Here is a 20,872-nt window from a genome sequence, read left to right as displayed (position 1 = left end):
TGCTTATTTTATTTTTTATTTTTAAGAAAATGAAAATTCTACTATTTTAGCTTTCAGAGCGCTAGTCTTATTTTTTGTAAAAGAATTCAATAGTTGGCATACTTTTTATTGATTGTTTTGGGAAAAAAAATGAATTTGGATACTTCTCAAACTTGATATGGGATAAGATTTTTGCATTTATGAAAGAAACAACGATTTATTCCAAACTTTTTCTCCAACCTTATCATTATAAGTCTTTCATTCCCATGTCAAAAAAATACAGAAAAATATTTGTTTGAGTAGAATGGAACAAAATTCATGAAGCAAAATATTTCGTCCCAATTGAAATCTCATTATTTCTTTTTTAAAGATAAATAAAAATTGTTGATATTTGTTTAAAATATATCATAATACTCCATTGAAACAACTTCAGAGCAAAAACTATCCTCTAACCACAAAATGAAGTGAAAATTGAGAAGTGTTATTTATGAAGTGGATACAACATAAAAATAGAAGGCTAACAAGAATCATCAGAAATAAAAAGCATTAAATTGCTAGATCTCTCAAGTATCGTCCTCATCATTATCCATAATGCTCGTTCCCAACTTAGCCGTACCCGATGGAATCAGCCCTGGGACCAATATGTCAGTCACAGAATCAAGTTGAGGTGCATCTGAAAGAGGTACATCTGTTCCATCCTTCAGCCATCCTTCGGCTGTTGTGTATTCCTTTAGCGACACAATGAAATCGCTCATGTGCTGCTCAAACCCAGCCACATCTTCAGAAAGGCGGAAGAGTCCAGAGACAAAGGCGTGCGTCTGTTCGGGGATGAGCTGAGGGAAACGTGATGAAAGGAAATAGAAAAGAATGGAGCAGATGAACTGCTGGTTGGGAAGCTGTGAAAGCGAAGAAGGGTCAAATGACGATGCCTGGCTAGCAGAAGACGCAAGCGCGGAAAGCGTTGAAGATGTTGTTGGTGAAAGAGACAGACGCACCTGAACTTGGCCAGAATTGAAGAGCTTCACTAGAAGCAGCAGCGCCTGGCATTGCAGAGAGAAGCATTGTTTGTGGAAGGAGTCTGTGAGGATGTCGATAAGCGTGGTGAAGAGGAGTGTGTAGTTGCGCAGATAGAACAGCTGCACGTGTGTTGTTGTGGTTGCTGTCACAGACAATGAAGTGGAGCTGCCTGCTGCTGAAGAAGATGAAGACGAAAGATCAGTTTCAGAGGCAGGAAGCGAAACTGTAACTGGAATTGGTGTTGACAACGCCATGTTCTTCACAAACTCGATCATCAGATGAAGTGCAGACTCTGCAACAGTTCTTTCAGCGTGCCTGATACCCCAAAGGATGCACCCGACTATCGCATCCATCTGTGTTTGGTCGGTGATTGTGCCAAAGGCGGCTGGGCAGTCTGTGTTCATCGACCGCAGAAACTGGTAGAATGCGATTCTATGATCGGGATAGTCTTCAAAGTTGTTCTTGATCATATTCATTGTTGGCTCAAACAGCGAAGATAGAATGGTTGGAACTGACACAAGCATCAGAGTCTGAAGAAAAGAAAGAAAAATAATTATAATTATAATAAAAAGATGATGAATATATTCATAAATATGGAATAAATAAATAAATAAAAAAAAAAAAAAAAAAAAATTGATTTTATCCATTGTCATTAAATCACGCAAAAATTTCATTTTTCAAACAACAAATTTTTTCAAAGCATACTCTTAACTTCTTGAAAAGTGTTGCAAAAAGCGATAACATATCTGAATCTCTCGAAACTTTTGGTGATTTTGGGTATTGCGGAAGTAGGTTCTGCATAATCGAAGGGAGATATTCCGAAGAAATAGCAGAAGGGTCAGTGCATTCCTCAAAGTAATCAGAAAACAGCATCAGAATCTCCTTCTGCACAAGTTTCATGTGCTGCCCAGACAGTGTTGCCACAGCCTTCTCTCCCTGTGTCCCTTCTCCACCAGCTGCATTGATAGCTGAGATGAGCATATCGCTGTATGCCACAAAGATCTTAATGCATTCTGCAAACAGCAACTCAAACTGCTCTTTGAACCCGCTCTGAAGTGCTCGGATGCATCTTCTATTGATGCTGATGATAGACAGCAGCTGTCTTTGTGTGCCAATATCGCAAAGTGTGTTGATGTTTGCCTGTGTTCTCTGAATGATGTCCTTCCACCCAGCATTCGGCATCTTGAACAGCTCAGCAATTTCGACTGTCTTCTTCGCTGGATCACTCTGCATTGCAATGCACCAGGCAGCAGACTCGCACACATTCAGTATCTGATTCTTGCTCAAGTCACTCAAAATACTCGGGAGCATCATCAGCACCTCATCCACAAATGACATCTTTTCTCCTTCTTGCACCATCACAAACTGCCGCTTGCATTTCTGTGCGATCTTCAGAAACGTCTCTGTTGCCATGTCCTTCACACCTTCGAATGGCTCCTTCATAAATTCAATCAGCTTCAGTGCAACAGTCTTCAGGAAACGCCAGTGAAGACGCAGAAAACGTGGATATTGAGAAACAACAAACATGATGTCTGTTGCAACCACTGCCCGCGCCTCTTGTTTGTCCTGCTTGTCCACCAGCTGCAGTAATCCATGCAGCACTTTCACAAGAAAGTCCTTTTCTTGGCTTTCCTCTGTTCATCAAATAAGAATATAAAAATATTCATAATTTCACAAAGATAGTTAAAAAAGGGAAATAAAAATTGTTTCCAGATAAAAATGAATAAAGTTAATAAGACGCCAAACAAGTAAATAAACTAATTACACATACCCATTGTGCCAGATATAGCACCAACAGACCACGAGAGTGCATTCACTGTGTCGTAGTTGAACTGCCTGGGGTCCATCTGCTCCTCCAACCGTGTTGTCATCTGCTGCACTGTGTCTCTTGAGTCGATGTGGCACAGATAGATGAGCGTCTCTCTCATCGTCTTGTACAGCTGGATCTGTGCTGAGTCCTGCAATGCCTCTCTCTCAATCTCCCCGTCTGATGTCGCCACCACATGCACCTCCTCCGGCCGAGCCATCCGCGCAATCAGCACTTTCCTCACGTTCTGCAGCGTCATGCTGTACATCCGCAGCCTTGGTGTGCCCTTCGATGAATGCAGTGCATTGATCATCTCCACCTGCGCTGCTCTGCTCAGCGGCCTTCGCTCTCTGCTGGCTGCGATGCTGCTGCTCAGACTGGCAGGCACAGGTGTCGTTCCGCCAAAGATGGAGCCTCCGCCTCGCCCTCCACTGCCAAACAGACCACCATTGGCAAATAAGGACCCGCTGGGGGGTGATGGAGTGTATGTCAGAGGGTATGACGCAAAGAGAGATACAGAAGAGGGAGTGGAAGATGATGATTGTGGAGCGAATGGAGAGACAAAAGCGGATGAAGAAGAGCTTGGATCAGCTGGTGTCAAGGCTGCTATCGATAAAGGCACAGATTGTTTATTGACAGTAGATTGCAGCTCGTTTCGAAACAAATCGCGAGACAAGAAAAGCCAAAAATCAATGCAGATTTTGAACTCTTCTTGATCTTTCACATGTGTCAACCTCAACAACCAGTTCATTCCATTCAAAATAAACGACTGATATCAAAGAAATTGCATAGAAAAATCAAATATAAAGTTTATATATAATTATTATTATCAGAATACCAACATCAATAAAAATGAGAGGAAAAAAAAGATGAGAAAATCAGTATTGTAATTATTAAAAAAAAATTTGCATACACTCACTTCCGAAGAGGACTCCAGCAAACGCAAATGCTTCTTGAAGAAATCTGCAAGAAATACTGTTAATTCTCTAAGCAATTTTTGTCCATCAGGATTGGATGTCATGTATGTTGTTGCCAAATCTGAAGATAAGGTTATTAGTTTAAGGAAATAAATAATTAAACATGCAAATAAATAGAAAACAAAACAAAGAAATAAAAAATAAATTCATTTCTATTACATAAAAGAAAAGAAGAAAGGAGGAAGAAAGGAAAAAAAAAAAGAAATTTGTTTAAACTTTGTTGTAAAAAAATCGTATTTCCCATTTTATATCATTTGTTCCATTATCCAATGACAATACGATAATACGAATAAAAATTCATAGCAAATGCATTAGCACATACCCATAGTCTCTGGAATAACAGCTCCAAGTGCAATAATTGTTCCAGAATAGAGCTGATTTAGCTGTTGAGCATATTTAACCTCTTCCGCAGCTTCAAGAGTAAGTCCACCAATCTCAGCAATGCAACCAAGAGATGCAACTCGGAATGCAGGAGATGGAAGAAGATGCGTAACAAGCGTGACAATAAGTTCAGTTTCAAAAATGTATCCAATAGGAATCCACGAAAGAAAGACGCGTAATGTGTGTAATGTAGTTACCACCAAAGCATCGTTCACTTTTGAGGCTTGTCTCAGTACATTCATGCATAATTGAAACACTTGCGTGAAGTTTGTGTTATATTGTTCTTTAAGCTCTTGTCTTCGCTTACTCACAATGGTTTCTTTTCCATAATCAAAAATTTCTTCACTGAGCAGACGTAGTAACACAAGGTTATTTTCACATAAAGTTTCATTTGTTGGAGATGACTGGCAAAGATCATCCACAAAGGATGTCCATGTTGAAGTCCACTCATGTTTAACAATCGATATCAATGTTATATTCAATTTGGTGATAAATGGTTTCAATGATGGATTGTGATATTGTTCACTATCGGAGCTCACTCGTATAACAAGTTGGATGATATATTCTTTCACTGCTTTACGCTGTGAATCTGATAAGATTTTCCATCTTTGAGCAATACATTGATCAAGAACTTGAAGGGCGAGAAATTTTGCTGCCATTTGCTGCGAACGCTCTAAAATATCGTAAACTTTTGTCCATGCTTCAGGATGATTTGTAAATCGGGGAAGAATATCATGTGCTTCTTTGGTCTGGAACAAAAAAATGTATTCAAATTATGTGTTTAAGAATGCAACATGCAATTACACAATTAAGCAGTGTCAAATGAAATTGAACAATTATTCTGCGAAACGAAATGAAATAAAAATTCTAAATACCTTAACGGGATCGGAGCGTGAGTAGAATTCCGTGACCATTTGGTCAAAAAGAGCGACATCGAATGGTTGAGAAAAGTCAAGTATTTTTTCCATTTATCTGCAATCAAAATTAAAAGAAATAAAAAGTATACATAAACATTATGTAAAATATAGAAGAATAATAGTAAACCGTGGAATTTAAAACAAAGCAAAAAGAAAAAAAGAATGTTTGTCAATCAATAAAAGTATAATATGTAATTGATCAATAATGTTTCAGATCATTTGTTTCTTTCTTTTCGTTCTTGGGATTTTTTTTCATTCTTTTTTTTTTTTAATGAAAGCTTTCGTTTTATTTTAGTGATTCAAATTGAAGCAATGGCGAAAATTTCACATTTGGATAATGAAGAAAAAGTCAATTTTTTCTATAAATTTTGAATTCCATAAGTTTTTTTGTTAAAACACGTTTATCTATCGAATAAAAAATGAAAAAAATGAATTTTTTTATCATGATAATTATTATTGTATTCGAACAAGTTTTTTTCCCCATTTTTTTCCATTTTTCTTTTCTTTTCTTTTTTTATTCAAACGGAAATGTTTAAACAAAAAATTTCAACAATTTCCAAAATTGTTCAACACTTTCAGATGAAAGAGTTTAACAGTGACTGAATAATTCTCTTTTCATTTTCCTTCTTTTCATTATATCTTTAAGATATTTCTCTGGAGTTTTTCTCTTGTCTTTCCTTCCACTTTGGATAAATTCAAACTCCTTTCATCTCCTCGTTTCCTCTATTCTCTCTTACTCCATTATCCATCCCATTCATCACTATATGTCCATTCCAATCTCCATCACTCCACCAATTTCCATTTGCGTTCCACGCACAAAACAACATTTATGCGCATTCTGGCCATATAGACCCTGTACAAACACCTTCATAAATTATTCATAAGCCTTTTCTGTATCAACTTCACTGCTACTGCTACTGCTACTACTCCTTCCTTTGCCTTCAGAATTCATCATTCCTTTCGCTTCTTCTTCGCCGCCACCATCAACTCTGCCTGCTCCAATCTCACATCCAATTAAAGAACCCAAAAATCCTCCTTCTCCTCCTCTCTTTTCTCTATCCGTTTACGAGCATTCCTCCGCTGAATGGAGCATCGAATCACATATTGAGCAGCCTTGTGTGCCTGCGGACATATCTGTTCCGTTCAGCTTCGCTAATTCTCTAAGCTGCTGCCTTCTGAACTCATTTTGCATGTCAGAGTGCATCAAAAGCTGATCAATGATAGTGACTGCTGCATTGATTTGCTCGTCTGTATCTGCTTGGATGTACGCGTGGAGTTTTTCATCAGAACCTGGATATATTTTCCCGACCTCTCTTTTCGTACGGTTTGATCCCTTTCCACGAAAAGTGATCTTTGTGTGTGATGTTGCTTCAATTTCTTTCAAGGTTTGCCCACGTGTTCCAAGTCGCAATCCAAGTACATTAAGATGAGGATCATTTATTTCAGGAAGAAAATGTTTTCTATATTTCCTTGGAGCAACCTTTGTTTCCATTGAAGCTTGTAACTTGAAAAATTGAAAATTACTTGAAAATATAAACAAATTCAATCAAAATATAAATTAAAAAATAAAGATGAAAAAATAATGATTTTTCAAACCTTGTGAACAGGATTTATAAGAACAGTTATTTCAGATAATGACATCTTTTCCAATTAAAGTCTTATTTTCGTTTTTTCATTCCAACCAACATCTTTCCGCTTTCATCGTATTCTGGAGCGAGTTCTTAACCTCTTGGTTCAAATACATCATCAAATTCTCCATTTTCAAGTTTTTTCCGAACTTTCTTCAATCTTTGCTTCATTGTAAAGAAATCGATAGCTTTTCCACTTAAATCTACTTCCTTGTTTCATAAAAATTCATTTAAAAAAATGCAATAGTCTCCTTTCAGCCGACCATAGAAAGGTTCAAGGCTTTGGAACCCTAACAGATTCCCTCACTTTCAATGAATAGTTGATTGATTATATCAAAAAATTTCCCAAGTTCTTCAAGTTCGCATTATGCATAATGAATTTGATTGTAATATATCAATGAAAAAAAGTCGTCAAGAAGAATTGAAAGTTAAGCAGTCATTATGTTAGTTTTAACAAATGAGAGAAAATATTACACGCAAATTGAACAAAAATAAAACTGAAAAAAAAAGAAGAAATCAGCGAAAGATAAGACAATGCCATCAAATCTCCAAATCTTCAAGTTGAGGTCGTTTCTTTCTTGGTTTTTCACGCACTCTTCTTGGAAGAGTTGGACGAGGAGGTGCATGATATGTTCTCTTCATAATGCCTCCAACTTGACGTATTAAATTGTATCGAAGTGGATCAAAAGGCTTTGGTTCTAAATATTCATCCCAATCACCTTCTTTTGCTCTTTCTTCTAACTCCATTCTCCGTTTCAAAAACTTATCTGCTTTTTCCTCATCAAACTCAAGTGGAAACATATCCAACAACTCAACGTCCATGATGATTGCGCATCCACCTATTTGCGTTAAAAGACAATGCATATTGATTTGTTCTAAAACTTCAAAGGATCAAAAAGAATACCTGGTACAACATCATCGGCTCCTCTCATTCCATAGGCAAGCGAGGCCGGGATAAGGATCCTGCGTCTCTCTCCGATGCACATACCAAGAACGCCCTTTATAAAGTCCGTGTGTAAATTATTTTGATTTCATAAGTCAAAAAATAAAAATAAAATTGATAAAATTTTCACAAACTTGATCTAATCCTGAAAAAATAAAAAAAAGTCAAAAATATCAAAGAAAAATTAAGTTGAAAATTATCTTCATTAAAAGAAACTTACCGTCAAGCGTTTGAGAATAGCCTGTCTTAAATATAAATGATTCATTTGGTTTTGTATAATCCACGCGACGTTTCGCTGTGAATAAAGTCAAATTGTACGCAATCTTTTTCATAAAAATAACATATGTATCTAATAATTAAAATAATGAACAATCATCACACTTCAACTTCATCTCCCCGTTGTACTTTGTTTGTGCAATTATCGCTTCTCTTTGTCACTCCAATTTGTAATGTTGAATATGGACGCTTTCTTGGGGGTACATATAAAGGATCATTTGTTGATAGCGGAAGATCCGCACATAAAGCCTCAGAAAATATCAAAAATAAAAGGAACATTAATAAAAATATTTTATAATGGGTAATTTTTTGGGGAAATATAATTTTCGATAAAGATGATAATGAAACGTGACATGAAATATTATTGTTACTCATTTTTTTAATGAAAAAATTCTGTTATTTCTCGATTTTGTTTCGATGAAGAATTTACGATAAAAAATAAAACTGTCTTTGAAATGTTATTTATTCTGCTTCAAATGGAATTTCGTGAAAGAAATTATAATTTTTATATATCAGTAAAAAGAATGATATTTATAATTTTATTTTGGATGAGATGTTTAATATGAATAGTAGAAAATGAGAAATTCTCACAGGATTCAAGTTCATTAAAAGACACATCAAACAATAAAAATATGACTAAGTGTGTATGTGATTAATCAACTTCCATTTTTCCATTATCTTTTGGAGATTTCTCATTTTTATATTCATCTTCTTCTTCGATATCCATTTCCCCCGTTTTTGAGGATTTTGCTGCTTTTTCGTTATCTTCCTTTGACACTCTCTTCTTCACCACAACAACACCCTCACATATGTCGGATATTGGTTCCCCTGTCAAATACATCCATGAAAATAAAAAAGAAACGATAGAGAAGGATGATAAGAGGAAACGAGATATTATAAAAATATGTATAAAAGACAAGTGCATTTCATCGTAATAATGATTACAGAAAATTCATTGAATAAAGAAAAATCAGATCAAGATTTAAAAAAATAAAGAAAAGGACATTAAATAAACACACATTCAAGATCAGTGATTTCTATTCGCTGCCCTGCCTGAAGCACAACAGGAGATGTCATTGTTTGGAATCCTGTCACAACATTCGGTTTACCAGGCTAATCATTAAATATTTCAATGCGTTTTTCGAATGATAAATAAAAAAAACGAAAAGAAAGAAATCACAAAGAAAGGAGATTTTAAATGGAATAATCACTCCATAACTTTTCGAGAAAGAAAAAGAAGCACACAAGTCCAGCAACATCTGTTGCCTGTCCAATTCTGAGTGAAACCTCTTTGCTCATATTGTCATCGCCTACGACAGTCATGCATCTTGTCCTAATGGCTGGATAAAGTGTATACAGAAGGAATTGATGATGTGCCAGAAGATCTGATTGATTGCACAAAGAATTCATATGATTCAAATAAAAATTAGATGCAAATGCATTTGAAACAAGAAGCAGAAGAAGAAGAATAAAAGAAAACAAAAGAAAAAAAATTTTTTTGAAAAAGGAAAATTGTAATTATTTTTATTTTTTCTCAAGAAAATAACTATCAAACAATCAGATGTATGTGCAATAACGTGTGCAAAAGTGATGAGTCCAACAAGACCAGGGCGGCAAACGAGGTGGCCGTCCATCATCAGAGGAGACAATGTTAGTGTTCCTTTGCCCAGATGAACCAAAGCCTGTAGTGAAAAGAAAGAATTGAACAATTTGAAAAAAAGATGAAGAGGAATGGAAGAAAGATATCATTAATCGAATATAATGCATTCAGATTTATTGAATAAGAAATTAAAAATAATTGGAATAAAAAAACCAATAAAAAATAGGAAGAGGAAAAAATACATATATATTCATTTACCACATTAATTATATTTTCACACCTGTCCAATCCTGCAAATAAACAAGAGCTTTGCGTCCTTCGCATGATACGCTGACAGTTCTCTGAACAGCTTGGCTGTGGCGCCATTGTTCGTCCCAGCCGCCATAATGCCCAGCCCCAGCATTGCCGAGTAGCAGACGTCTTTCGAAGCATCGTGTGTCATTCGAGACAAAAAGGGAAGTGCACCAAGAGTCGGATTTCCAACAGACAGAACTCCCAATGCAATGGGAATCCATTTTTTCATTTCTGGTGTGCCATATCTGAATGAAGAAATCATTCAGAAAATTTACGTTGAAAATAAATAAATAAATAAAAATGATCAATTAAATGTATTTATCACAACAAAAAGCCAATCACACTGTATCATTCTTTCAAAGTGCCTCAGTGCCATTTCTGTTCCGATCTTTTCGCCCATCGCAACAAGCGCTACACCCAACACAGCTGATTCTTTGTGAGGCTCTACGCACATCTCAAGCATGTGTTGTATGACAAGCACATTTCCTGTTCCAGCATATGCACACGCCTCAATCTAAGTGGAGATAAAAAGTGAATTTTAAAAATAAGTTCAATTTTTAAAGAAAAATTATAAAGTATTTCTTTTGTTTATTCATAAAAGGGATAGTCATACTGCAATTGCTGTGTAATCTCTTACTCCTTCTGGAAGGTCTTTGCAGTCTTCGATCGTTTTCTGAGCAGCACTGCCAGTCTGCAAGTAAACAAGCCCCAATGCAACAGAGATGAGTGGAAGTGTGATGTGTTCTGAGGCACCTCGGCTGTTGAGAACTTGGAAAATGGCTTGCTCAATCTGAAAATTGCAAAAATGAGAAAGAACGATGGTTGAAAAAGTTTGTTGTTTGTGTGTTGAAAAGAAATAATTTGAGGGGAAAATAAATGCAGAGAATGAGAAAGAAGGAAATTTTAAGACGAAAATGAAAATATAATTTAGCGATCAAATTATCACATCCAGCTTTATTTCCCTTTAAAATAGCAATCGATAACATCCATCCATCAACATACAGCGTCGTTTGCAGTGCCAGCAAACACCATTCCACACGAAAGTGCAGACATCGCCACAACTTCCATGTTCTCTTCTGGATCCATCAGAGGCTCTGGTAGCATATCAAGCTCTACACGGGCAGTACATGAATAAGCTATGCCCAATCTGATTGGAAAAGCAAAGAAAATAAATATATTTATTGAAAAATTATGAATTGATAAATCAAAAATAAAAATTGCAATAACAAATCGTTCACACAGAAAAGAAGGTGAATGAAGAATAAAGAAATTTCTTCATATAACAAAAATTGATATTTTATGCAAACCCCAAATATGCGCAGCATCTCTGAAGTGTGTCTTCGTCGTTCAGATGATCCTGAAGCAGCCCAAATGCTGTGTCAAACTCATTGCACACGCCCGCAGACATCACCCCAACGCCCAGCAACGCTCCGGCCTTTGCGAAGGGATTATCAGAGTAGTTGTAGATGTCAATGGACGATGAGCCAGTCTCCACATCCCACAGCATGATGCTCCCGATAGCTGCAACTGCACATGTGATCCCTGCTTCCTTGTGGCGGAACACCCAATCGCTCTCTATAAAAGTTATTTTTGAAAAAGTCATCAATAAAAATTAAAGTTAGCAATTATCATTTGAAATTATTGAGAAACTTGAAAATAAACGAAATATTATTTAAAATATTACGAAGCTTAACCTTCTTTCAAGATGAGTGTATCAGTACCGAATCCGCAGTTTACGATTGCTGAAACAAACGTTTTTGCGAGATTTTCCAAAATAGAATCCACTTGAGCAGGTGGATCGAATCCAGCCATATCTTGCGAAATAGAGAATATTTGCATAGACATAAAAAAAAAGAAAAGAAAAGAAAAGAAAAATCCCATTTGTATAAAAATTCTGCAACCAAATTAAAAAATGAGATACTTCTAGTCTCTACAAGATGTGTTTTGAACACATCTTCTGGAGATTTTGGCTCTAACACATCCAAGAATTCAGCGTTCTGATCAGAAACAATTTATCTTCAAAAAAGTCTGTACAAACAATAGAATACATACTTTCAAGTGCAAGCTAGATCTCAAAGATCCTGACATTATTTCATGAGATTGGAAGTCCTGATGAATATATGTGGAAATACAATTTTTAACAGAATAACTTCGGGAAAATGAATCCTAAAGTGCAACGCATACTGGAATACGCTGTTGTGTTTCTGCCATAATAAAAGCAAGTTGTCTCTCTTCTGGAGATCCAACCTCGACTTTTGAGTAGACTTCCTCCAAAAGTTTGACATCGTGTAATTTCATTGCAATAACAATGGCGTATGTTAGATGGTCTGTTTTTAATGCGAGACGATAAAGTGAACGCCATTTTTCTTCATCTTCTCCCTCTGCCAAGTAACGAAACAATTCAGAAAAATAAAAAAATACACGTGGAAATGACGCGTGGTCTGTCACCAGTTCGTCGAGCTTATTCTCGTACTCATCCAAATCTGTCATGACAATTCTACTGTTTATAGTATTTTTAATACAAGAAGGATGAACAATTGAACAGCCGACGAGTAGCAAACCTGAAATAAACCCTACAGAATTATTGTAACCATTATTTATTTTGTTTTTCCAAAAAGCCTTAAAGCCTTCATGTTTGAAGAACAAATACTATCATCAGAGAAATCCAAGCAAACAGCTGCTAAATGGATGTAGATATTTGGATTTTTTTCATGCCATGGGCCTTGGGAATGTGTGCTCTTAGCTTTGGAAAATATTGGTCTTGAACAAAGCGTCAAAAAATGAGATTCTGTTAACCTTTTTTTGAAAACATAAAATAAAAATTCTAATTATCAATTACCACAAAATGTAATTCAACTTGATGATATTTATTGATTGCTTTCTTGATTTTAATAAAAAAACTTCAAAATTAGTAAGACTTTCGATTCTCGTTCTGGGGTTTTTTAATTGAATCTATAATTGTACTCGCTTGGTTTATTACATATCTTTGCGTATATCCGCATGCTGGAAACGGATTTCAATCGTTTTCTGTTATTTACACAAAAATTTGTCTTTTTGTATGATTTTTTCAAAAAATGAGTTTCATTTTCTAAATATTTAATGCTGCATAATTAAATTTGTTTTTAATGCTTGAATTGAGCATGTTTATTGCAAACGTTATTTTTTTTTTACGATTTATGATTTGATAGTTGTGGTTGTTGGAATTAAATAAAGTATCGGGTGGTCCTTCATATTTTGCAAAAAAAATTTAATATGGTATAAAAATTGATGTATAAAAAAATAATCATTCATAAAAATAATCTCCATTATGTGTTGTAATAAACAGTAATCTCCTTCCACAACTATTTAAACTCGAATAATCATTTCGAAAAATAAAGATTAAAGAATTCAAAAATTTCTTTTCCAATTTATCTGAATTAGTAATGCTTTTTCCCTTCAAAGCTTGCTTTGTGCATCCGAATAGAGAAAAATCACAAAGTGCAATATCAGGGGAATTTTGTGGATGCGGAAGAATATTAAATGATTTTCTTCCTCAAAATACTTTGAAACTGAAGCAGTGTGAGGACGATGGTTATCAAAATGAATGTGAAAATCCACTGGTGAAACATAAGATTTCTCATCACGGATCTGGCATATAGGTTTTAAAACAGAATTCACAAAATATTCAGCATTCATTTTTGATTTTTCTGGAAGAATGCAGAGAAATAACAACCCATGAATAGAAATAAAAATTATGAACATGTATTTCTTATCTGAAAACGTGAAATTCGCAACAGTTGATGAATCAGATTTATCTTTTCTCCATTCGTAATCCGTATTTTATCTTTTGTTGAAAAACGATTCTTCTCCAGTAATTAATCCTTTGAAATTCCTTTTTTGTAAATTGACCAAATTTTCAAGCAACAGGAAGCCAATTTGCACACGCATTTTTTTCTGATCTTCATTTAGCGAATATGGAACACTTCTGATTTTATCAGATTTATAATGAAGTTTCTCGTGTGAAATTTTTAAAACTGTTGTTTTCCCAATGTGAAATTGCTTCGCCAACGCACTGCAGCTCATATGTGGGTTGTCTTTAACAACGCGTTGAATCATTATAATAAAATTTTCATTGCATGTTCTTCCACAGTTGTGATGCCTTTTGTCGATATCTTCTTGTCGAAGAAATTTTGCATTCCATGAATGGATTGTTCGGAAATCTGGAATAGGCCTTTGCGACAAGCCGACATTTCACGAAGGACCTCGACAATTCCACTGACAAGATAGTTGCATAATATTAAATTTTAGCTTTAATTTTTTATTTCTAACTCATTTTTTTTAATTCTTTAAATTTTTTTCAATCAAAAAAACAAACAGTATTTGATATGTAACTATTATTTATTTCTATTATTATTTTCATAAAAAAATAAAATAAATGGTGTTAAAATGGGTTATTGACAGATCATAATTAAGAGCAATCAAACGACAAAGATCAGTATGTTGAAAGATCAGTCAGTCGAATGTGTATATTTTCTTTGATTTTTTTTCATAACAGGAATTATTTCAAAGACGATTCGATGACGAAAACAATTTTTGATTTTGAATAAAATGTTTAGTGAATCAATAGAAATAACATGTTTTACATATTTTATATCAAATCATAATTGGTTCAAACGAATTTTTGTTATATATTTCATCTGTTTTTATGAATCACCAAAAAGAATGCATATACTTGAAAAAAGTTTTTTTTTAGTGTTTCATATTAATAATACGCTTTGAATTTTAAGAACAAACACGATATTTTTGGTTATAGCCGAGGAAGACAAAAGAAATGTGTGATAAATATCTTTGTGATAATATTTATATACGATTAATAGGAAAAGTTATGAAATGGAATTGTTTCTGATAACGATGAAGAATGAAAATAATTTGTGATAATCAAAACATAACTGTCGAAGCTTCAAAAGGAATAATTCCTTATCCGAGCAGAAATTGAAAGAAGAAGCGATATCACCGAGATACGCAGTGTTCAATTAAAAAACAGAAAATAAGAGAAAGAGAAAGAAGCTGCAAAGGATAAAGAAAAAGAAAGAAGAGCTAGCGTTGAAAACTGAAGAAAAAAGAAAAAGAAAAATATTATTGGAAATAATCTATCAGCTGTCTTTCTTCTTCTCCTTCTCTTTCTCTTCATCTTCATCCTCAAGCAGCATATCATTTCAAATGCTTCAACAGATAAGAAAATAAAACAATTGCAATCAAAGATTTCTTAGAAATTCCCTCTTCTCAATCCGCCTATAGATTATGATCCAACATCTCATTCGTCTTTTCCCCCATCGTTTGAATCAGTATCTGGCTTTGAGGAAAAGAAAAGAAAAAGAAGAAAAGATAAAGGCGAAAGTGAAGAAGAAGAAAAAAATAATAAAGAAGATTTAGTTAATGCTTCATCTTCTTAAAAGCAATGGAATTGGAAGAAGAAAAAAGTCAAACTTTCATTAAATACAAAGCCAATTCTTAGATATCATTTAAATGGAAAGCTGTTATTTTTTTATATTAATATCGCTCATTCCTTTAAAATATTAAAAACAATCTGATTATTCTATTTACCTCAAGAAATTTTCTGTTTATTCTGTTAGACTTTTATTTTTCTTTCCAAACATTCACTTCTTTTCTCCTCAGGTATTCCCCACCAATTTGTCTTCGATTCCGCACATTGCGCATCCAAAAGCGGCATTCAATCTCCTCCCCCGAATATTGTCGATCCAAAATAGGTGAGTCTGAATGCTTCGACTTCCTCTCCCGCAAAGTGGCTAATGATTTCTTCAGACATTCCATGGCTGTCTCTTAAAGAATACTATCCAAACTCCGAGAAAGCGACAAGCCCTTTAAAAACTGCTTTGTCTTCGGCCATCTTATCAACAGCTGATAAGGCAATCTTCCCCTTTTCTGTTGAAACCCCCTCTACTGCCCTCTTCATGAAGGAAGACAATTCACCTCCCCCTGGCACTCTCCCACAAGAATATCACTACCCCATTCCCATTGAAATACCAGAATCTGAATCTCCCGCTCAATTCTTCCCAACACTCTTCTTCTTCGAATTGATGATACCGGAAAGCCAGTTTTTTCTTCTTCCTGCTTGAGTGAAAACTCCCTTTTTATTTTTTAGAAAAGCAACGATAAAGATAAGAGCTGAAGTTTAAACTGAAACAGAAAGCAAATTGGAAGATAGCGCACTTGTTCCATTTTTTCTTAATCAAAAGCAGTCCATTCGGTGAAAGTGATTGAAAGCAAAATTAAATTTTTCAAGTTTGGATTCTTTTTTTATGACATTTTTGCCTTTCAAAATTTTTTATTTCCTTTTTATTTTCATTCCTTTCATTATTCAAGATCCAGCTGTTCGTCTCCAATAATTCCGTATGCACATCCTCTTTTCCTCTCTCGCAGCTTCCCCTTGTTCACATCGCCCAACTTCCCAAAGTTTTTCTCAAAAGCACTTGAACCGACAACCTGGAAGATTTTATCTACGGAGAGATCACCTTCACAAATTTCTCTCAGAAATGGTGAAGTGAAAAGACATTGAGAAGCATTATGACAGAACAAGAATAACCACAAAAGCCTGTGCAGCTAACTCGAACAGAAGAAATAACATCCTTTGAGAACGAAATCAGTGATTCACCATAGATTTTTTTGAAGAACTTTCCGGATCGCATTCGGTCGAAATAACAAGAAGGCCTGACTTCTATTTTCAGATATTTACTTTGCGCTGGGTTACACTCTGCCAGGCTTTGCTGGGACAGAAGTGGAGAGATGGAAGTGAGCATTCAGAGAGAGAAAAGTGAGAGATAGTCAAAGAGGAGAATCATGCAAGAGACGAAAATTATGGAGAGAGCATATTGGAAAGAGGGAGAGGAAGAAGAAGAGATTAAAGAAGTTATGTTCAAGTTAGAGATAACCGGTTGGTTTATCACAACCCTTCGTATCAGAGCAATCAGCTTTCGATAACAGTTTCAATGCAGTATCCGCTCCTGTTTTCGTTACCTTCCCAGGTTTCACTTTTCAGTTTATCTTCATCATTATCACATCCACCACAATCCTATCATTCTCGTGTTCATCCTTCTTCTTTTCGGTCCACTAATTATTTTCTGACTGAAATGTGATTATAACAAATTGAACCGAATGTTTCAAGGCAACTGTCTCCTGAACGAGAGCATCGGGCTTTTGAGAATCTACTTTATCATTCAGTCTTCAATGGGAGATCTTTCATCGTTCATTATAAACATCTTCTTAACAGTGCACACGTTGGCCACTGCGAAGATACATCAAATTATGATGGACACGTGAGGAACAGGAGTGACATGACCGAGCTGATGAATATCCGTCTTCATCCTCTTTCAGACGTACACACATCATTCAGGACGAAAGCTGTTTCATCATCATAAAATATAATACCTCCTGTGCCTTATCTGTTCTATCTATTAAACATATCAGATCACTATTTAAGTTCCAAAGGACAAATAAATTATGTTTTAAGCAGTTGATCTGCTGGACAGCAATACCGTTTAGCACAAAATGCTTAAGCATGCCAGCTCTGTTTTCACTTTTCTTTCGGTTTCCAGAACTTTTTTTGATTTTTCAAAATTTTTTTGAAAAGTTCCATTTGTTCAATTTTCCAAAAATTAAATATTTCATATTTTCATCATATTTCTGTTTTCTCTCACGAAATCACACCCAAACGGATAAAATAACTTTAACAAGGATTTATTTCAATGACAGCAAAATTTGGTGAGTGGAAACAGAAATTAGATAGAAATATGAAATTTTTTATTTTTTGAAAATTTAACAAATGGAACTTTTTAAAAAAATTTTGACATTTTCATCTTTTGTTTGTTTTGTTTGTTTACAGCTTGTTCGATTCATTGAAATCATCTTTTCTACAAGCCGCCTCCACATATTTTTCTTCGTCAAGTGCTAATCCAGTGGTAAAACCTCTTTTATCTTCTTTATTGAAAAAAAGTTGACTTTTTCATTAATTCAACAACTGCTTCTCATCTTCAGATTGTCTTTTTCGTGTTCTAAAACAGTTCAATTGTTGGCTACTGGATTCTGCCGATTTGCAATGTTTTTGAAAGACCATTTCAGGATGTAAAAGAACAGGATCAGACTTCATGGAATGAATGCAGACAACACAGCAGTATTGTTTTTTTCAATATTTCAGAAAAAAGTGAATCACATTTCTATGATATCAAGAAATTGAAAGTTTCTTTTTAAATTGTATTTATTTATTGGTTTATATTTGATTATGGATTTTATATGTTTCTATATCATCTTCATATTGATAAATCCGTTTTATTTTATTTATTTATTTTTTTTTTGGTGACCGACAGAGAGAAAAACTGGCAAGTCGTGTCGCACAGATCTTCTTCAATCAATAAAATGTGGGTGATTATTTTTGAAATCATTTTTTTTCATTCAAAATTTTCGGTTTATAAATTTCCCTTGAATATTAATAAATGAACACAAAAAAAAGTGAAATGGTATGTTTGAGACATCTGCATCTTTATTTGTGCCAAAACATTTGTTTTTGGAATAGTTGCGATGAAAAAAGCATTTGAATTCAAAAGCTCTTCCCAATGACAAGCAAAATTTGAAAAATCTGCAACCCGAAAAAAGTTATGATTTCAAAAATAATCATCCACAAAGATATAAAAACGAAAAAATTTTTAGATAATAATTATTGAAAATTAATTATCAATTTTTTGAAATTTGGTAGTATTGAATAGAATCCAAAAAAAAAAAAAAAAAAAAAAAAAAAAAAAAAAAAAAAAAAAAAAAAAAAACTCTACACTGGTTTATCCTTTCGACCGACATAGGTTGCTAAAAATTACCTTGTCGCAAAGGCCTAATCTGGAAGCTTCAAACCTTAAGCAAGTTGAAGTTCTTCAGAAATTTGTTCAGTGTTCATACCAATAAAAGTGCAGAACTATGTAATATCAAAAAATGTATAATAATTTATTTTTTATGAAGTCACTTTTAATTCTTTGTGCAAAATAAAAAGGACCACGCTATATGTTAATTTTCAAAATACGATTTTTAAAAGTTTTCATCGTTTCTATATCTTAAAAACATTCGAAATATGTTCTGTTGTGCACGAAAGACAATGGATGAGTCTTGATTGTGAAATGTTGAGTTTGACATTTGAGAATTATTTAATTTTCTTTTTTTGTTCCAAAAATTCCGATGCATGAAAAATTATTTTTTTTTTTTAAGAACTGGGGGAAAATATGAACTTTCAAGCTTTTTTTGCACAAAGCACAAAAAATTGTTTCACTCAAAACTTCACTAAACTCTTTCAGATTTCAAAATAAATTTGATTTTCAAATCTATAAACAGATATCATTGATAACACAACATAATGTTTTGTAGCCTCACAAATATTTCAAAAAATGAACCAGTATTTTTGAAAAATTTTGTTCACAAAAAGTGAATCTGAAGTGCAAAATTTGTCAATGAAAAAGATTGAAGTTTCATAATTTTCCCAAATAAACAACGAGATCACTCAATTTGTTTGTTTATGTTTCAGAAGAATTGTTTTCAAATTTACGATTTAATGAACACAAATTTTTTTAAAAGAAAAAAACCTGATTGTATTTTTTCATGTAAAAGATTTTCTCTTCAATTGTTATTTTTTTAATTTTCCAAAATGTTTTATGTCTTTTGAAAAAAAAAAAATTAATTCTTTTTTATTAAAAATAGTTAATTTTTAAAAGAAAAATTTTTATTCTGGTAATTTTCGAATTTAATTGAATCAAGGAATAAGTTTCAAAAAATATGATAAAAAAATCTTTTTTATGTGTTTTAGTTAAATAAAACAATTAATTCAAAAAAATTAAAGATTGTTTCATTTTTTCCTTTTTTTCTCTTTGCAAAAGGCAAAAAAGCATGCTAAGCATGCGAAAACACATCAAACTTTCTTCAACTCCCAGCACAAAAACAACAAAAACAAAAACTGAAGAGCGAGAGAAAATCTTTGATCCAACAAATATCTATTTTTAATAGCAAACAAAAATTGCTTGAAAAAGTGGTCAGAAATTATTTCGAAAAAATTCTGCAGAACAAAAATATCAGCAACCACAGCCATAGTAATTTCAATTATTATTTAATCAATAATAACAATAATGGTGGGAACATACACGTCCCATTCTTCTATAGACCTTTGGTATCCTTTTTCATTCACATCACCCTCATGAATTCTTATTTTCCGGTGATCTGCCTCTTTTGGCTCCTTATCGCCTCTCCAATCAGCTCCTCTTCTCTTTCAGCTCTTCCCGATCTTCTTTCGCTTTCTCTCCACCACTTCTCTCTCTTTCTTCTCACTCTTAACTCCAACAGTTCCTTCCTTTCTTCCCGCACCTCCTTCCACACTTCCACACCAGCACAATCACCGCTCCTTCTTCTTGGCACAGCACTGCCAATGCTGCTATTAGATCTTCTTCTATCCTCCTCCTTTTCCCGCACCGATGCCTCTTCCTCTACACGCCTCCATTCATAGTCCTTCACTTTCTTTTCTTCTTGCCTTCCCTTCTCTTCCATCTGCTGTGCATGCTCAATCTCACTCATTCACATGTTTTGCTTGTTTCCACACTCTTTTTACTTCTTCATTTTTTTCTCACATCCTTCACTCATCTTTCCTGCAATTCTTTCTCGCTTCCTTACAGTCAGATCCTCGCCAGAATTCATGACCAGTGCCAGATATATGGAATTTCAGCTATAGATCCATCTCGATTAAGATCAATCAAATATATCGATTTATGTATATCTGAAGGTTGTTATCATCTTGCAAAATAAGTTGGAATAAGCAATGATAATAAGACAGAGATCGAGAGTTATTGCTGATGCTCTTAGGGGTTTCTAATGATTAAATATTCAGTGATGTTCTATTAAGAAAGAGTTATTGATTGACGTAATCGATATGTATCTATAGCTGATACACCATATCTCCAAGGAGAAGATTAGCTAAAAGATTAACTGGGAGATTTGTTAAAGGTGTTCGCAACGAAGTAGCTCAGGAGACTTTGTC

General features: G+C 34.2%; 5 protein-coding genes across 5 annotated transcripts; all 5 read right to left on the bottom strand.

The window, feature by feature from the left end:
* Window positions 1–355: 355 nt before the first annotated feature.
* MONOS_30 (putative exportin-1) lies at window positions 356–5,129 on the bottom strand (the record flags this gene model as incomplete). Its single annotated transcript, XM_067872965.1, has 6 exons — window positions 356–1,526; window positions 1,702–2,630; window positions 2,768–3,572; window positions 3,717–3,841; window positions 4,103–4,910; window positions 5,037–5,129. 6 exons carry the CDS (start codon window positions 5,127–5,129, stop codon window positions 543–545), a joined length of 3,744 nt encoding a protein of 1,247 aa, XP_067733471.1. The 3' UTR covers window positions 356–542.
* A 614-nt stretch (window positions 5,130–5,743) lies between these two features.
* On the bottom strand, window positions 5,744–6,570 carry MONOS_29 (Splicing factor 1; the record flags this gene model as incomplete). The annotated part of the gene is made up of 1 exon (XM_067872854.1): window positions 5,744–6,570. One exon carries the CDS (start codon window positions 6,568–6,570, stop codon window positions 6,142–6,144), a length of 429 nt encoding a protein of 142 aa, XP_067733470.1. The 3' UTR covers window positions 5,744–6,141.
* A 557-nt stretch (window positions 6,571–7,127) lies between these two features.
* MONOS_28 (putative FKBP-type peptidyl-prolyl cis-trans isomerase) lies at window positions 7,128–7,981 on the bottom strand (the record flags this gene model as incomplete). Its single annotated transcript, XM_067872750.1, has 4 exons — window positions 7,128–7,545; window positions 7,611–7,704; window positions 7,784–7,794; window positions 7,870–7,981. The coding sequence occupies 4 exons, from the start codon at window positions 7,979–7,981 to the stop codon at window positions 7,247–7,249; spliced, it is 516 nt and encodes a 171-aa protein (XP_067733469.1). The 3' UTR covers window positions 7,128–7,246.
* A 446-nt stretch (window positions 7,982–8,427) lies between these two features.
* On the bottom strand, window positions 8,428–12,407 carry MONOS_27 (putative proteasome 26S subunit). Its single transcript, XM_067872638.1, has 14 exons — window positions 12,381–12,407; window positions 12,004–12,319; window positions 11,872–11,928; window positions 11,741–11,816; window positions 11,514–11,633; window positions 11,127–11,394; window positions 10,822–10,966; window positions 10,433–10,609; window positions 10,164–10,333; window positions 9,806–10,064; window positions 9,481–9,607; window positions 9,171–9,310; window positions 8,945–9,038; window positions 8,428–8,753 (listed from the first exon to the last, which is right to left on the bottom strand). Exons 2-14 carry the CDS (start codon window positions 12,307–12,309, stop codon window positions 8,578–8,580), a joined length of 2,115 nt encoding a protein of 704 aa, XP_067733468.1. The 5' UTR covers window positions 12,310–12,319; window positions 12,381–12,407; the 3' UTR covers window positions 8,428–8,577.
* Window positions 12,408–20,046: 7,639 nt separating this feature from the next.
* On the bottom strand, window positions 20,047–20,412 carry MONOS_26 (uncharacterized protein; the record flags this gene model as incomplete). Its single annotated transcript, XM_067872528.1, has 1 exon — window positions 20,047–20,412. One exon carries the CDS (start codon window positions 20,410–20,412, stop codon window positions 20,047–20,049), a length of 366 nt encoding a protein of 121 aa, XP_067733467.1.
* Window positions 20,413–20,872: the final 460 nt, after the last annotated feature.

The sequence above is a fragment of the Monocercomonoides exilis genome, assembly GCF_001643675.1.
Source record: "Monocercomonoides exilis strain PA203 chromosome Unknown scaffold7-2047599, whole genome shotgun sequence".
Lineage (NCBI taxonomy): Eukaryota > Preaxostyla > Oxymonadida > Polymastigidae > Monocercomonoides > Monocercomonoides exilis.
This window is presented reverse-complemented; position numbering and strand designations above follow the sequence as displayed.

Bases quoted from the DNA above. Each gene is read 5' to 3' on its own strand.
- MONOS_27 (XM_067872638.1), bottom strand. From the start codon at position 12,309: ATGACAGATTTGGATGAGTACGAGAATAAGCTCGACGAACTGGTGACA. The intron at 11,929-12,003 runs GTATGCGTTGCA...TATATTCATCAG, and splicing joins AAACACAACAGCGTATTCCA to GACTTCCAATCTCATGAAAT. The intron at 9,608-9,805 runs GTGTGAAAATAT...TTTTCACTACAG, and splicing joins TTATTTGCAGGATTGGACAG to GCTTTGGTTCATCTGGGCAA.